Source organism: Delphinus delphis, chromosome 17 (assembly GCF_949987515.2).
Source record: "Delphinus delphis chromosome 17, mDelDel1.2, whole genome shotgun sequence".
NCBI classification, from domain to species: domain Eukaryota; kingdom Metazoa; phylum Chordata; class Mammalia; order Artiodactyla; family Delphinidae; genus Delphinus; species Delphinus delphis.
In genome coordinates this window covers 8,564,636-8,583,003 of record NC_082699.1, presented here as the reverse complement: position 1 = coordinate 8,583,003, position 18,368 = coordinate 8,564,636, and the positions used below count along the sequence as shown (strand labels likewise).

The 18,368-nt window shown below is 42.5% G+C and overlaps 1 protein-coding gene across 3 annotated transcripts in view; it reads left to right on the top strand.

Annotated features, from left to right (window-relative positions):
- Positions 1 to 18,368, top strand: part of ASPH (aspartate beta-hydroxylase) — a 205,764-nt gene that overhangs the window by 87,674 nt on the left and 99,722 nt on the right. For all 3 annotated transcript variants that reach the window (XM_059994695.1, XM_059994693.1, XM_059994694.1), the window contains 2 exons: positions 2,023 to 2,067; positions 15,275 to 15,316. In XM_059994695.1, the coding sequence (XP_059850678.1) occupies positions 2,023 to 2,067; positions 15,275 to 15,316 (87 nt within the window). The remainder of the gene's footprint in view (positions 1 to 2,022; positions 2,068 to 15,274; positions 15,317 to 18,368) is intronic.

Sequence of the window (18,368 nt, the reverse complement as noted above, 5' to 3'; positions counted from 1 at the left end):
CAGGTGGAGGCGTCAAGTAGGGAGTCGGATATGCCAATCTGAGCCAGATGGGTGAGATACCCAGGTGGAGGCGTCAAGTAGGGAGTCGGATATGCCAGTCTGAGCTCGATGGGTGAGATGCCCAGGTGGAGGCGTCAAGTAGGGAGTCGGATATGCCAATCTGAGCTCGATGGGTGAGATGCCCAGGTGGAGGCGTCAAGTAGGGAGTCGGATATGCCAATCTGAGCCCGATGGGTGAGATGCCCAGGTGGAGGCGTCAAGCAGGGAGTCGGATATGCCAATCTGAGCTCGATGGGTGAGATCTGAGATGGATGTGAATGCTTGGAGCTATCCCCATGGAGATGGCGCCAATTCCATGGAAATAGATCATTTTGGAGGTGAGTGCAGAGGGAGTAGACCAGCAGTTCCAGAACTGAGCTCTAAGGAATCCCAACATTGTGACGTTTGAGGGAGCATGCATAGCCAGTGAGAAAACCAGCAGGGAAGGATGGGAAAGAGCAGAAGGAAGGGAGAGTATGTTCTGTGCTACTGCCACTGGAATTTCAGGACTTGCAAAGCATCGATCGCATTTGGCAATGTGGAGAATGTCGGTGATCTCAGCAAAAGCCATTTGAGTAGATTGATGGGGGTCAAAGCCATACTGAAGTGGGTTTACAAAGTCCTGGAGTAAGACAAAGTAGGCTCTATCAATAGGCAATACTTTCAGGTTGTGCTAATATAACGAATTATTTCTTTTAAAAAATCTTGTTATATCATTACCAAAATACATTTCAGATAAGTTTGTTAAATGTACATTTTCTCAGAACAAATTTGGATGAAAATTTGTCACAGTAATAATGTCTCTCAGTATAACATCAGGGATGAAAATAACAACGGATGTGGTTAATACTTTACGATGCATACAAGTTTTTCAAATATACCTAAAATGACAAAAGTAAAAGAAGTTCTGAGAAAAATATTGGTCAAGTTGGTAAAGTGCTAACATGTCTCTAGATTATTAAGAACCAAATAAATAGGCAAACCGTGAACAAGCCAGTCACAACACCGAAAGCTAGTGAACATTCATGGTGCTGCCACTAGGAGAAGGAACTCTTCCAGAAGCGTAACAGGGGTCAGGGAGAATATGTGTGATAGTTTTCTGTTTCCTTTTTACTTTTATCTAAAATATTTCCAACTGTTTTGAGCATGTATCATTCTTAAAATTAGAAGCAAAGTAATGCAAGAAGAAAAATGATTAAAATAGCTGCATAAATATTTTGAGTTTTAGAAAATGCTAATAAAAATTCCTCCTTTTGACCAAAGCCTGTTAAAAATCTTGAGCAAAGGGAAAGCAGATACAATCTTACCTCTCGATTACGGTAATGTTACAGGGGTTGGTAGGGATGAAGATGTAAATATGTGATGTAATTTTATAGAGTGAATCAAGTCAGTATATCATTATACTGTTGAGTGGGGAGGCTTACAGTTTCTTTAGTTGTAAGTAGGTTGAAGTAGCCAAGGAAAAAGACTAGATGTTAACCTTCATATCCACATTTCTGGCTAGTTTTAGAATATGTTAACCTTGAGTATTATTTTTCAAAAACAAGTTTATTAAAGATAGTGATATATTTTTAAGATTCGGTTTCAGTTTGACTTTTTGTGCCATTAAGAAGAAATGAGATGCTTTAAATGTCTTTCTTCAGCTTTCTTGTCAAGTCTGATGCAAAATTGTGGTGAAAACTTAGGTTTTAGTTCATATCTCCTTTGCCAGACTGAGTTTTGAGGTCAGTCAGTTAGGCAGATAATGTTTTAAAGCCTGTAGTTCAGGACAGTTGAGAAATATACAACCTTTTACAAAGTTATAGCTAATTTTTCTGTGTTGGGATGGTGGAAAAACCTAATGTTTTATGATAATTGCAGTTGAACACCCAAAAAAGTCTGTAAAAATGATCACTGTAACTTAAAGATCAGTGATCTGTATTTTAAATACTGGTCAGCAATCTGTAATTCAGTGTTTTATGATTTATGATTTATTTATTTTAGAGGTGCACGTGCCCCATGCGGAGGAACAGCGAGAAGTACCACCAGGTATGGATTTTGTCATATGTATCCCTTTTTCCTTTTTTGTTTAAAAGATGCTGCTGATACACTAGTTGGAATAATTCTATGAAGAGTAGAATTCCTGAGAGAGGAGGATTAATTATACCTAAATTTAAAAAGAAACTGTTCCGTGTTTTCGTCAGTTGAGCCAAAGTAATGGGAAATAGACATCAGACTGAGTCTAGTACATATTTGTTGAGCTAGACTTTGAGGAGTACTCATGATCAAAGTACTGTATGGTTGTTGCCATTATAGATGGTGCTAGTAGTGGAAGTTAGGCTTTTTTTTTTTTCCTTTTGTTCTGATTGACAGGCTATCTGATGGAGGATGTGGAATCAGACTTGCCTTCAGATAAAAGATTAATAGTGTTTAAATTAGTGACATTGGCCCTCCTCCTCCCCCGTCTTCCCCGAGAGCACCCTTGTGCCCTGCGTGACCCAGGCAGTCCTTCCTGCCAGCCCACTGTGTTACACCCTCTGCTTTTTCCTCCCTTCCCCCGTATGTCCCTTTCATCATCAGTGAGTTTAAACTCATCATCAGTGAGTTCAACCAAGGCCTGTGCTTTCAGATGCGTTTCAGAGATGACATTAACCATACCTGCAGTCGGAAATTAACATAGAAACCTCTTGCTTTCAAAGTGGGGAAAAAATGTTTCATTAGGAGAGGATTTTCCAACACCTCTTTCCCAAATGTATTTCTTCTTGTCTCTCTGTTTTATTTCCATTTGTTTTCTTTCTGTGTCATTTATTGGTTCAATTTTTACTCACGGTTTTCACATGATGCTTAATGTGAATTCTGTAGCAATGATGTACATTCGTATTACTGATTTTGGTAGAAATAATTGTGCCTTCCAAAATTTAGTGAAATACTAAATTTCAAGAGGAAAACAACCTTTTCTAATCAAAGAGTGTTTTTAGTTACACCACAGCTCATATTTGCTTATTTAACAGTTGGGATGTTGTAGATTTTGATAGTTGTGGTGTGTTGTACATTTAAAATATATACGAATACTAAAGGAGCTGCATTGTTGGTATTGTGATATGAGTGAGAAAAGAAATCCATGGAGAAATTGATCTTTTACAAGATGACTACTGGGCATATGAGTATATTTTGTGTTTGGGAAAGATGCACAGAGCAGGGAAGGTTGATGTTTCTGCCCTGCTTCTGTAATTTCCTCTTCGTTGTTGAGCAATGCTTCACAGAGTGCCTTGTTTCTAACCTGAGGATGCAGGGCAGGTTACTGAATTTGCATTTTGATTACTGTCCATTCCTCTCAAGAAAATTGTTTTCTAAGTATTCCTAAAAATAACGAGTTTCTGCAACACTGACTTTTTTCTAGTTATAGTTGATATTTTTTAATATTTACCTGACTTGAATGAAGGTATGAAACGTAATAATATTTTCTGACCAAAAAGTTCTGTGCTTCTACTTTGGTGTTTTATAAATGCAGTCCAAGAATTTCCTTGGAACATAAATACAAAATACTAAGTGGTTGGGGGGCTGGAATAAGGTGCCTTTTTTGATGAGATGTTTAACAGCTGAAGTAAATGAAAATGAAGATTGGATTCATATTTCCTGACACATAACGAGCTCCCAGTAAATGGTGGCCGTGGCTCTTGTTGTTTAGTAATTAATTAGCCTGATCTCTGAGCTGGATCAAGAGAAGCTAAATTCTGAGAGCCCTGATCAAGGAGTTGGAACCTGTCAGTTGTAATGCATTTGTCTTACATTCTGGTGTCATAAAAATTTGAGTGATGCACTGCACGGCTGTAGTTTGACCTTCACCAAAGAGGATGTGAGGCGGAGGGTCAGCAATAATTATTTGTAATGATTGCACTGGGTTTGCTTATCTCCTATTCTTAGTCTTACTTTATATTACATTTTTTAAATTATTCAATCTTACAAAAGAATAATATTCATAAATCGGTCTCTATTTTGTACAATAAGGTGACTGCTTTTGCAACAGTGTTGAATTATGTGATGCAGGAACTGAGGAAACAATCGTGGGACCCATTTCCTTACTACCTTTCAATCTTTAAAATTCCTTATTCAGTGGAAAACGCAAACTGAGGCCCTCTGCAAAATGCTGGGTATCGGTTTTTCCTGGCCCTCGGAATCTAACTGATGATTACTTTGCCTTCCCCGATCTTTCTACGACTAGGTTATACAATCTTAATATTGCATATTAAAGTTCATAGTAACATACTCATCGCTGTGATAATCCCATCCTGTGGGTGTACAGCTGGGGATAGCAACCAATACGGCGTCATTAACTTCTCAGAGTGGTACACAGGGCAGCACCCAGAGGAGGGGGAACTAACCCGACTTTGGGGCCTGGAGTGTAAGCGTAAGGCAAGGCCTCCCACGTGTGGTCGTGCTGGAGCAGAGCCTTGAGGAGCTGCTGGAAGTGAAGGAGCTGGCACGTCGGGGGTGGGCACGGCAAGTGCGTGCAGCACAAAGTCCAAGGTGGTGTGCCAGGTACAGGTGTAAGTAGACAGTGTGGACGGGCAGGCGGCGCTTCTCCGAGGATCCCGTAAACGATGTTTGCGAATTTGAACGTGGGCCTGAAAGTGCAGGGAAGCAGCAGAAAAATTCCAAGCCGGGTAGTCGTGTGATCAGATCCAGATTTGAACAGAGGAGGTCCTGTGGGGAGGTGGAGACCAGTCAGGGGGCAGATGTGTTCATCTAAGCAGAAGTGGTGGGACCTGGAACTGGTGGCAGGGACGCAGAGCAGGGACGGATTTCACGGACCCTGGCGGTGGAGGTAATTTGGTGGGAGAGGGGCTGGTTGAGGGCGAAGAGTCGAGCTTGATTCCTGTGCTTCTGGCTTGAATGGATGAATGATGGAACCTTAATGCAGATACAGAAGGCGAGAGGAACAGAGGGTAGCAGAGACCACTGGCCTGAATTTGGAGACTCTGGGTTTGCAACTTGGTGGACTACTTCCGAGTGGAGACTTCAAATATGTAGGGGCATAACTTGAGTCATTCAGAACTGTAACTGAGCTTTTACGTTGTTTGCCTTGTTATTCTTTGAATAAGTTCCCAGGGTCTCCAGGATTTTTGATTGCACAGGTTACAGAAGTGCTTATTCCTCACAATCCAGCTAACGGTTAAATTCTAAGAGAACCTAAGGTCAAACCCATCTTTTAAAACTCTTTCTGTTGAGGTGTAATTTACACACAGGGAGGTGCTCACATGTTGAGGGTACAGTTTGATGGACTTGTACGTGTGATACATTCTTGTACCCACTACGCAGAGTTCTTCCAGCCCCTGGAGGTCTCTCCCTCTCCCCTCCCCCAGTAACGCGCCCACAAATGATAACTACTGTTCTGACCCGTGTCATCATAGATTGATCTGCCCGTCTTTGAATTTGATTGAATAGAACCGCAAGTAAACACACACACATATATATACTCTCTTTTTGTGACTGGTTTCTGTTGCTCACCATTATGACTGTGAGTTTCATCCAGTTTGATATTTATAGTTATTGGTTTTATCACTGCTATTTACTGTAATATTCCATTTAAAATTCCATTCTGTGTTTATGGCTGCAGGGACTATTTCTAGTTTGGGGCTGTTATGAAGAAAGCGGCTGTGAATATTCTTATACATGTCTTTTGGTAGACAAACATTCATTTCCGTTGGATGCACAAAAGTATACGTATAATTTCCAGTTCCTTCTCATTAGCACGAAATAATTCTGCTTACATAAAAATTTCTGGTTACACACATACACGTATGCACACATGTAGACAGATACATAGGGAAGGAAGGATGGGAGGGAGGAAGGAAGGATCACAATCCAGCTTTAGAAATTATATCAGAATTTGGGCCTTTATGTGCACAAACGCCTTTTTTACTCTAATTGTAACATAGATCCAGTGCTGTGGTAGTAAAATAAATCAGACACTAGAGTTCGGAATAAGAAAATATTTGTTGAAAGTTGGACAGGAATGAATTTTACTTCTTTTAAAATAGTGTATACTTTTTTTACCAACCACTTATATCTTCAATAACATTAAAATTGCTATAAGATTATTAAAGTAATATATTTTAACTGCAACTTCAGTATTCTCTTGCCCCTTGAAAATCCTTCCTATATTTGTGTTTCAAATGCCATACTAGACTTTCCCCCCCTCTATTGCATTTCTTTTTAATACAGTGAAAACATTGATGGGAGAAATTTAATTTAATTTGTATTTCGCAAAAGACTGACATTTTTAAATTCAGTTGTAATTCTCAGATGCTCTAGAGAACCTCTGATTTTCATTAGCTTTGCAATGAAAGCAGTAGGAACTACTTTCATAGTAGTAGGGCCCCCAGGGACTACTCTAGGTAGTGAATCATTCTGTTACCCTGTTGCTGTTAGAAACAACAACAATACAAAAAAAAAAAAAAAGCATTTACTTCTGTTGCTGGGTTTTTTAAAAGTAGAGTAAAAATGAAGCAGTTTTGCAGTCTATGTCTAGTTGGTCCTTTAATTTAGATTTCCCCTTATCTTTGCAGATACTTAAAGCTTCAGAAAGGCTGCCCCTACCACCACAGGAGGACCAGTTTACCCATACGCTGCAAAAGATGGCTGGGATAGATCTTGTGAAGTAATTTCTGAGCAGACCAAGATCTTTGGGAATGAACACTAAAGATGTTTTGAATGAACCATAGTCCACTGGCATTTTAGTGTATTTTTTTTTAGAAACAGAAATCACATGTGATGTTACATTCCTGCATGTCCTTTTCTGATAGCCTTAGTGGATCCATTGGATTTCTTTTCTTTTTCCTTTTGTGACACAGCTTTTAGTCTTACCTGCATTTATGTGTTTTTCAGACAATAGTTAATAATCGTATTGATGAGGTAGCAGCAATTGTCATGGCAGGATTTTAATATCTCTTATCCGTAATTAACACTAACTGTGTTGGGCTGACTTATATACACTGTGTGAAACATGATTTAAAACCACTAAGAGTGTCTTAAAGACACTGATGGGGTCATTATTAGCTGTGAAGATTTGCGTTGTATATATCTGCAGCAATACCTTTATAAAAAATGGCTACATTAGCTTCGAGTATTCAGGGTAAAGCTCAACATTTGAGATTCCTGTAGCTTTTAGCTTGTTAATTAGAAAAATTTTAAATTTCAATAAAAGTTTAAATTATCATGGTTAATTTATTTTTCAAAATAAGGGGGGAACGTTATTGTTAGGACGCAGGGGAAAGGAATGGCCTGTTATATCATGCAAAAATGCTTTTCCACACCTCAGAGTGATTGTAGAATAGCTGTAGTCCCGTGAGTATCTGTGTAAATTTTAGAAAGTCTCTTATCAATTACTGGTGCATAACGTAAAGGTTGTTCTGCCTTTGGCTGGTTAAGTAACGCCCGTACAACGCCGAAGCCTGCTCCGTGTATAAAAGTCCACAGGGCCTCTGGCTGGGTGATGTAGGCTGTGTGAAAAGTGCTCACAGGCCAGAGGCCCGCTGCTGTTTGACAATGTTTGAGCCCTTTCCTTTCCACGCTGAAGCATTTCTTCTATTTTTAGTGTGAGTAATTTGTGGCTCAGAAATAGCCGCCGTGATGAAAATACTCATTTGTTAGAAAAAAAAAAAGGTAGCTACACCCTCATTTTGAAAGGACCCTGAGCTATAAAAAAAAAAACTCTAAGAAGTGGTTTCATTTGTGTGTCCGGGGAGCTCTTGATCATGTTCACATTGTTTTAAGATAAAGTGGCATTTTTTTCTGCTTTTAGGGTCAAAATCAAAGAGATTTTATATTTTTCTCATTAGAGGTCATCGGTACAATGTAGTAAGTTATGCTGAACCGTAGTGTAGTGAAACCCAAAGTAATATGTTAGTAAAGAAGCAATAATTTTCTAAAGCTGTGATCTGGGTAATACAGAGTTGCTACTCAGAATCTCCTGAAGCTCTTACTCCGTATTGTGAATTATAGAAGACTACTTTTTATAAAGCCATATTTTTTTAGGGGAACTTAGGAGTGACATAGAACTGATAACTGCGTAGAATAAATTTTGCTGGATTTTTGTATATAATCATCTCTAGAACTCTGGACATTGAAGATTCATTATGCTGTGGTCAACTTCAAATACTTTCTAATTCCAAATATCTCAACGAATGAGACTTGTCTTTACAGATATATGCCAAGCTGGGCAGCATCAGTGGATTTTCTAAAAATAATGTAATCATCTTCTGTTGAATGTTATTTGAGTGCAATAAAATGCAGAATTCATCTCTACATTGTCCTTATTTTGAAGTATATTATTTTTTGTTTTGTTACATAACAAAATTGGTTCATTTTATCCTTACTAGTATTTTAGAATATTATAGCATTTTTGATGACTAAAATCACAAAGGCGTACCTTCAACCTCTTTCTTAACCTATTTCTTGTAGGTAATGTTTATTTATTTTGTTTCACATTTACTATTATGCTACATTTTTGGGAGCAGAATGAAAATGAAATAGCCCCTGCATCCATCCTGTGTAGGTTTTTGTCCGGCACCTAGAAGTTCTGATAATTCCCTGGTGCGGCCACTCCCCTCCCCTGTACCCTCTGATCCTCTGTTGACCATCACACGGTGGGGATATTAACTTCAGCCTGGTTGAGAGGACCAAGGAGCAGCTGGAAGGGCAGCATAGGATACAGAAGGTTCTCTTCTGATCTTCATTCTGTGGGCAGAAAAGGAAAACTAGACACATAGGGACGAAGCTTCTGGGGTTCTAGAAAGTGTTGTTTTCTCTTCCAATATGCCCAGAAGAAACTCTTAGAAAAAGACTTTCAGGCTAAGCAGACCACTTTTCCTGACTGCACTTACTCTGCTAAGTGCTGAGTTAGGAAGTCGAGTTTTCCCAGCACATGGGTGTTATTACCCTGCTTGCAGACAAGGAGACTGAGGGTCAGAGAGGCTGAAATGCCTGCTGGCTGAGGTCATTCATGGCCTAGAGTCTAGAGTGCTCAGGTGGGCACCAGGTGGAGGGCGGAAGCCATTGGAGGGCGGCCACAAGCTGGTGGAGGGCAGTTAGGTAACTAAGGAGTAATAGTCCAGGTGATGTTGTGATAAGACCTGACCTGGGGAAGCGCTATTGGAGAGAGAGGACGGGGGACCATGTGACTTAGTGAAGACTGGGTCAGGGAGAAGCGGAGCCCCAGGTCTGGGTCTTAGGGGGTGAACAGATGCCAGTGTGACAAGGAACTCGGGAGGACACACAGGCCTGGATGGAGATTAGCTTTGCCAACAAGAACTGGCCAGTAGGCAGATTAGCGCAGTAGCTGGAATATGATTGCGTTCAGAATAATTGAATATGCAAAAGTGATTTTTTTTAATGGTTGTATGACAGTTTTTAAAAGATTAAGATCCTGTTCTTTTTAGTAAGATTTTCCTTATAATGTTAAATAGTGTTGAAAAAGAAGAAGTAGGCGGGAGCCCAGAGCGAGGCGCACAGCGGAGGAGTTGGGATCCGGCGCAAAAGTTTCCTCCTAACTGCAGGCCCGCGCGCCACCACCAGGGCCGGGGCCGGGGCCCTAAACCTCAGCGTCCCCAGCCCCCCGCCACCTGGGGGGTCGCCCTCCCCGCTGCCGCCTCCTCTCCGATTCCCGCCTGCCCGGGGCCAAGGGGCTCTGCTGCAAGCCCCCGGCCCGGAGGGCGCCCCGGGGTCTCTGTGCCCGCCCGCGCCCGCCGGCCCAGACACCTGTTCGGCCCAGCCCGGCCCGGTCGCCGGGGGCCAGGATGAAAGTGACCGTGCGCCTCGGCAGGACCGGCACCGTGGTGCCCTGCAAGGAGGGCCAGATGCGTGTCCGGAAGCTCACGCAGCAGGCGCTGCAGCGGTACCTGAAGACCCGGGAGAAGGGAAAAAGGAATCGGAAGCTCTGAGAACACTGCGCTTTACTCTCCCACATGGCAGCCATCAGTTGGAGCTGAGGACACCTCTTTAGAAGGAATCATCGTGCTGTAGTCTCCATCACCACCTTTCCCAGCAGATGAGTGTGCCCCCAATACTGCTTCCTTGTGTGCTGTCGCCTCAGGGTTCTGGCCTTTCTTTCAATCGGATCTCATCCATTCCATGGCTTCAGCTACCCTCAAGCACACACCTGTCTAGCCTTGAAGTTGCTAGAACTCAATATCCACCAGCCTGTGGACTTCACCTCCTTGATGTCCCATATACAGTTCGAGCCCAGCCTGTTCTCTGTACATCTGCTCGTCCCCATTCTCCTGTAGCCTATTTCTCCATTTCTGATGCCACCATTCACCTGGTTATCTAATCCAGAAACCTGGAAATCCTTCATTCCTTGATGACCTCTCATCCTCCATATTCTACCACTTGTCTAGTTGGTCAGAAAGTTCCTTTGATGCTTCCATGCGCTCTTTGATCTGCTTCCTCTTTTCTGCGCCAGACCTTGCGTTTCTCATTCCTGCCATGGGGAACTGCAGCAGACCAGTTAACTGGCCTTTCTGCCTTTTCTAGCTCCCAACTCTTCCAGACTGTTCTCCATTGAGGACTTTACAGCTGCAAACATGTCTGGAGTATGGCTGGGAGTATTTGAATGGCTCTACATTGCTTTTAGGTGAAAACCCACTTTGCTTACCGGTCCAGTACCCTCTCTATTCCACTGTACCCTTTAAATTGGTACATGCAATGTAGTATTCTGTCACATTTTCCCCCACCCCAGGTAAATCCTGCTTATCTTTTGGGATGAGTCTCCAGTTGCCTCTTCTCTAGGAATTCCCTCCCTCCCTTCTCCCCTCACCATCACTTAGGGGCCTCATTCTCGTGTTCCTAGAGCTCCCTGTGCTGTGCTTTCATTTTGAAAACTACATTTACATTATACTGTCTATTGGTCATGGTCTAGTAACTTAACAGACAGACCCCGAAGGACAGTGGTTTATCCCAGCAAAGGGTTCTTTTTCCGGGTGGGAGGTGTGGGCTCTGACCCATACAACCACCTGTCCACCATTCCTTTTGGCTTTGGAGTTTTCTGCAGATCCCCTGCACTGTGCTAACTGATGAACAAAGAGAGTGTGGAGGATGCCACAGGAGGCGTAGGGCCTGGCCTGGAAGTGGCAGACATCACTTTTGTGTCAGCATTCTACTGGTGAGACTGGCCATGTGCCCCGTCTAGATGCAGTGGCCTGGGGAAGTAGTCCACTTGGACATAGGAGAGCGACTAGCTGGGCTCTGCCACATGGTGCAGTCATTTTGTCTCTCTTACTCTACTGTGGGCTATTCAAGAACAAAGAATGAGTCATTTATTTTCCTATCCCCATTTTTTAACACAGTATCTGATATATAGTATGTATACCAGAAATGCTCATTAAATTATATCAAAGTCCACATCGTTTTCTTTCATAAAAATGAAAATGACCTTGTATTCAACACAATGTTTTGTAAGTTTGAAATCTTCGTATGTGGTATAGTTTTAAAAAGAAAGTCTAAATGCAACTTTTCTCGATTATCTTCAGTTACCTCATCACATCCACACGTGCTGTAGGCAGTAGTTTAGCGATCTGTTATATCTGCCACACTGATTGTCTTTAATAACAGCTTCAAATTCTGACACGTTGACTCGCTTTGTAGATTTCTGAGAACTGAGCTCTGCAGTTGTGGATCGTCAGCAAAGGAACGTCATAATGTTTTTGTTCCATGCAGATTTGTGCCGTGCTGTCCCATATATTTGAACAATGTTTGATTTTCAGCATTTTATTCATTCATTTCATGTTGATTTTAAAAATGATTCTGGACTGTCAAAAGAAAAAGGAAAAGTAACGTTAGTACAGTTAGAGAATGTGTAACATCGTTTTCTTTTCGTGTATGTATTTAAACACTAAATTCGAGTTACCGGTGAGATTGTAATTTTCTGGGTTGGACTGAGTGTAGAGTTCCCTTTTATGTATGGACTGCCCACTGTTGGAATATACAGAGCATGACTAACGTAGTATTGTTGTAGAGTGTGGCCTTCTGAATCCGTCTTAATTGTTCTGCAACCCTTGGCAAGATTCCTTAGCCTCTCTAAGCCAGTTGCCTGATCTACAGAATTAAAATTACCTTTCAGAGCTGATCGAGTTAAATGGGATCATCTGCATTAAGTGTTTAGAACAATGCCTGGCAGACAGTTAAATTTTAATAAATCATTTTCCTTTTTGGCGCATCGAGGGCCATTTGAGGTCTCCCAGGGAAGCCTATGTACAAAGAGTAAAGTAAAGCAAAGTTACGCTTTATTCTACTGTGCAGAATGCTAGTGAGGTAAGCTGGATCTCTTAGAAAACTTTACCTAAGCTAAATTTAAGCACTGCAAACCCGAGAAGCTAAAATTCCCTGCTCTGTGTATTTTCCACACCCAAACACGAGTCTCGGATCTCAGCATGCTGATGTGAGGTAGGGCAGAAGAGGACACAACCCACAGCTTTCGCCCCGGGGCCGGAATGATTGGGCTATAGGCCTTCTTAGGGCAGCCTCTCGCCCGCCCTAGGTATTGCATTGCAGGAGATACAAACACGGTGGCCCTGATTCCTGGGAGCGCACCTGGCCAGGGCCCTCCCACACCTATTTAAAAGGTGACCAGTGCAATCCACTCCTCCTTCCTTGGTTTCCCCCCTGGGGCAGGAAGATTTGTGGAGAGCCCTAAACTTTTCTTCATGACCAGCACCTACCCGTCTTCTCTAGTCAACTTAGAAACTTGCATTTTACGCGTGATTTTTAAAATTACACTAGCCATGTGTCAGGTAACAGATTACTGGAAGGTGTGGAGACGCCCAGCCCTCCTGCAGGCATTGCTGGTACCGCAGAGAGAGAGCTCTTTGGAGATGGAGACTTTTGATGCTTTTCTTCTATCCTGTATCCCTGATGCCTACAAGAGTGCAGCTTAGTAACCGATGTACTGCCTGGACTGATAAGGACGGTATATATGAATAAGGTCAGAAATTCTAGAAAGTTCAGTAGTGATCCAGAAGTCTTTTATTTATTTATTTTGCGGTACGCGGGCCTCTCACCGTCGCGGCCTCTCCTGTTGCGGAGCACAGGCTCCAGGACGCGCAGTCCCAGTGGCCATGGCTCACGGGCCCAGCCGCTCCGCGGCATGTGGGATCTTCCCGGACCGGGGCACGAACCTGCGTCCCCTGCATCGGCAGGCGGACTCCCAACCACTGCGCCACCAGGGAAGCCCTAGAAGTCTTTTTTATTTTATATCCTCATACCTCCTGAAGCACTGGCTAGTGTGTATACAGCCATCGTTATAAAACCCACTCTTTGCAAAAGTCAAGACCTGCACTTCTCTTTGCCTTCGTTTCCCTTGCAGCAAAAGTAGAGGCTGGCACAGGAGAAAGAGCGTGTTTTGGGATTGTGTGCACCGCTGACCTTGATGACTTGGGCCCTCTACTTTCTCAGCTTCCGCTTCCTCCTCTGCACGAAGAAGGAGATAAGACCTTCTGCGGAGGGTGTCGGGAGACAAGAGACGTGCCTTGTGCTTGGCACCAAGCTGGCACACTTTTAGTCAGTTTGCTTCCTCTCACCTGGGGTCTCAAAGGAGAAAGACACTCGATGGATAAAAATCCCCCTTGCATCAGGAGCCTGCCTCAGATTTACTTCTCGCCTCCAGAAAATGAAATGGTTTATATGAATGAATGTGGGAAACTGGGGATGAAAAAATCCAATGATCATGACTGCAACCCTGAACGCACCCTGCATGGCACCCGCACCCTCTCACATCTACTCTGGGGAAAGGATGGAATCTATGACTTTTTAAAAATTAATTAATTTATTTTTGGCTGCGTTGGGTCTTCGTTGCTGCGCATGGGCTTTCTCTAGTTGCGGCGAGCGGGGGCTACTCTTTGTTGCAGTGCGCAGGCTTCTCATTGCGGTGGCTTCTCTTGTTGTGGAGCACGGACTCTAGGTGCGCGGGCTTCAGTAGTTGTGGCACGCGGGCTCAGTGGTTGTGGCTTGCGGGCTCTAGAGCGCAGGCTCGGTAGTTGTGGCGCACGGGCTTATTTGCTCCGTGGCATGTGGGATCTTCCCAAACAAGGGCTCGAACCTGTGTCCCCTGCGTTGGCAGGTGGATTCTTAACCGCTGCGCCACCAGGGAAGTCCCTGGAATCTATGATTTTTTTAATCAATCTCCCAAACTCTGCCCCATCCCCACTGGAACTCACGCATACACATCATTCCTAGGAATTCTCAAAGGCTAGATAAGCACCTACTGGGACAGAAATTAACTGGTCTACCTTGAAAATTAACTAGATCCTAATCTGTACTAAACCAAAGGCCAGATAGGAGGTTATAAATGCAGAAATGAGCTTGTTTACACAGTCAGGTCATGTGCTGTTGTTCCCTGTCTGTGGTGGGTGTTCTTCGGCCTGTCCAGGCTCTTGGTGGGTTTTGCTGTGCTCGGCAGCCCCATCCGTTGGTGGAGAGACACTAGCTGTGATGAACTTAGTGAGAGGCTGATACAGCCTCTCCTCAGCAGGTGAGCTATAGCACACCTGGGCTCAGTGTGGGCATCCCCACTGGGTCACCTGTGGATGTATGAAGTGCTTGAGGAGTGAGGCTAGTGTTCTCAGTAGGGTGGCATCCTGCATTCCTTGAAAGCACACAGTGCCTATTATAAAGTAGTATATGGCTTTAGGAGGCAATAAAAATATTGGACAGGCCTTGAGGAGGGCTTCTCCTGACCCAGTTTGCACCCACAGGGGCACTTACTGTTGGTGAAGGTGACCCTCCACCCCTTATAGACCAGGAACATTCAGCCTGGTGCCCAATACCTACTTACTGCTCGGCGACTTTTATAAGTTATTCAGATTCTTAATATTTTATAACAAATTGCATGTGTAAAGAATTCAGGATTTAGGAAAATTGAATGGTTTGCCCAGAAATATTTTTCTGTTTTTTTAAATTGAAGTGTAATTAATTTACAATGTCGTGTTAGTTTCAGGTGTACAACAAAGTGCTTCAGTCATATATATATATAATTTTTCAGATTCTTTTCCATTGTAGGTTATTACAAGATATTGAATATAATTCCCTGTGCTGTGCAGTAGGTTCTTGTTGTTTATCTGTTTTATATACAGGAGTGTGTATCTCTTAATCCCAGAAATATTGTTCTTAAATGATATTTATTTGAATTCATTTAAAGATAGTCCTGTAATTTGAGATATTGAATCATGACTCTCACAGTACTTATTTTGCTTTGTCTTTTCAGAAACAAATAAGAAAACAGATGATCCAGAAAAAAAAGAAAAAGGTGAGATTATCAAATCAACGTTTCAAGTATACATAGGGAAGAGTTACTGAATCAATACTATCCGTGAATAACATGATTTTATTTTATATCACTAGTTAAAATAAATTGCCAGTGAGTTTATTATTTCAATGATTTTATCAACAGACATTAATATACTCCATAAACATTAAAAGCTAAGGCTCTGGAGAGAGATTGGCTTCTAATCCTGGTTTTGTCATTCACTGTACATGCATTTTGAGAATTACTTAGCCTCTGTGCCACAGTTTCCTCTTCTGTGATATGGGAATAATAATAATAGTACCAACTTCCAGGAACTGTTTCCACAATAGTAATTAAGTGAAAATATATGTAAAGTTCTTAAAGCAGTGCCTAGCACAGGGAAAGCACTTAGGAAATGTTAATTATTATTGTCACCTTTGTTGACAAAGGTGCTAAGTAGAGAGATCCAAGGTAGAGAGATCCAAAGATTATTAGAACGTGTTCTTTTTTCAAGGAACTCTGAATTGTTGGAAAGAAAGGCATGCAAACAGTTAACATCCATAGAAAACGTCATCTCTGCCTTCTGAGAACTTATGACAGAGGCATTCTAATAAATTTAAGAATGGTGTAGCATTTTAATTCAACTCTCACAAAGGTCATTAGAGTGAGGAGCTATTAAATTTATAGTTAAATTTATAAATATTATATGGATGATCATAGAATAGTGTTTATACTTTTAGAGTCAATTGAATGATAAAATCGTCAATGATTAAACATTATTGGAGTTTCAGGAATGGCTTTAATTTGTGGTGATAACAGAAGTGTTTACGCTTAAAAGGTACAGTTCGAGTAAGGTCCAAGATCTTACTTACTCAGTATGTAAATACTGCTTGAGTAGATGGAGTTACTGGCCTGTGGCCATTATTTTATAGCCCTTAGGCTGGGAACCAAGCGTTTAGCTCATGCATTTTTTTTTCTGACTAGTTGTTTTTAATTTTATATTAAAGTGATATACAGGTCTAATTTTTAAAGTGTGACTTATAAAGAAAAATAATATTCTTCTACCCTACTACTCCCTATCCATTTTTAGTTGTTTCTTCTAGTACTTCCCTATGCATTTCTTTTGTTTTAATTGAAATACAGTTGATTTACAATGTTGTGTTAATTTCTGCTGTACAGCAAAGTGATTCAGTTATACATTTATATATATTGTTTTTTTAAATATTCTTTTCCATTATGGTTTATCATAGGATATTGAATATAGTTCTCTGTGCTATACAGTAGGACTTTGTTGTTTATTCATTCCATATATAATAGCTTAAATCTGCTAACCCCAACCTACCAATCCATCCCTCCCCCACCCCCCTTTCCCTTGGCGGCCACAAGTCTGTTCTTTATGTCCGTGAGTCTGTTTCTGTTTCATAGATAGGTTCATTTGGGTCATATTTTAGATTCCACATTTAAGTGCTATCATATGGTATTGGTCTTTCTCTTTCTGACTTCACTTAGTATGATCGTCTCTAGGTGCATCCATGTTGCTGCAAATGGCATTATTTCACTCTTTTGTATGGCTGAGTAGTATTCCATTGTATATATGTACTACTCCATTGTACATAGTAGTACATCTTTATCCTTATGTCTGTCAATGGACATTTAAGTTGTTTACACCTATGCATTTCTAAATAACTTCTGAATTCCGCAGTTTTCTCCTCCATGTTGGAAACCGTTGGCTGGCTTTTATATATAGATGACTGGGATTTCACCTGCTCATCTACTCACACAAGCTCTCCATGCTGCCTTACCTCCCCCATCTTCCACTAAATTCATGACTTACTCTGTTGGGTAGTGATGAGTACTAAGGAGAAAAGACAAAGCAGAGAGGAGGGTATCAGCAGCCTTTGATAGAACTGATCACTTCCTGTCCTCCGGAACACTTCCTTCCCTTGGCCTGCAAGATGCCACGGTCTTCTGACTTTCCTCCTCTCTCTACTGTTTGCTTTTTCCCAGCCTCTTGGGGTGGTTGCTCCTTTTCGCCCTGACCCTCAAGCATTGGAGGCTCCAGGATCAGTCCTCAGAGTGTTTCTCCATCTACACACACTCCCTTGATGATCCCATCAAATCTCATGGCTTTAAATATGTCTTTATGCCAAAGACTACTGCTTTAACTGCAGGCTGGGCCTCTTCCCTGAACTCTAGACAGGTATGTCCAGCTGTCTACCTGATGGCTACCTGGTGCCCTCAGTTGGGTATCAAATAATCGCAACAAACTTAAAAAGTATAAAATGGAACTCCTGACCTTCCCCTGAAAATACACTCCTCCTACAAATCTTCTCTTTCCTGCCTCCCTGTCATTCCATCACCAAACCCCGTCCTCTCTTCCAAATGGATCCTGAATCCAGCTACTTCCTGCCACCTTCTCCCGTCTGCCACCTGGGTCCCAGCTGCCACCATCCCTTGCCTGATTATTTCACTTGCCTCCTAACTGGCCTTGCTTTGTCTCTATAATCTTTCTCAATTCAGTAGCCACAGTGACCGTTTTCAAACCTAAGTCGTATCATGTTGCTCACATGCCTCCAGCCTCTTCACATCTTCCGCAGGGTAAAACCGAAGTCCTTTCCAGTGGTTTACAGCCCTCACGCATCAGGTTCTCACTCTCAGAAGGTCTCTGAGGAGGTTAATGATGTGCTCAAGGCCGCTGTGGGAAGACTTGGCTAAGAGCACTCCAAGCAGAGAACAGTCTGTGCAAAGGTCCTGAGGCGGGAGCGAAGGCCTGAGAAGCTGGAGCACCCCTAACAAGCTGAGAGTGTGTGCAGGGCAGTTGGAGAGAAAGTCAGGGGCCAGACCATGGCAGAGTCAGGATTGGTTTCTCTGTGCAGTGGGGCGCCACGCCCAGCCCATGCAAGTGCCTGTGCAGAGCAGAGCCTTTCCACTTCACACTCTGACTGCTTGGCTTCTGGGAGGCTCACTCCAGCACCTACTTGCAGAGATAGAGACGGGAGGCTGGGTTGTGGAGGTCACTTATTGCCGACGTAAACAGGGACAAACCCTGCTCCAGACGCTGTGCACAGCGTTC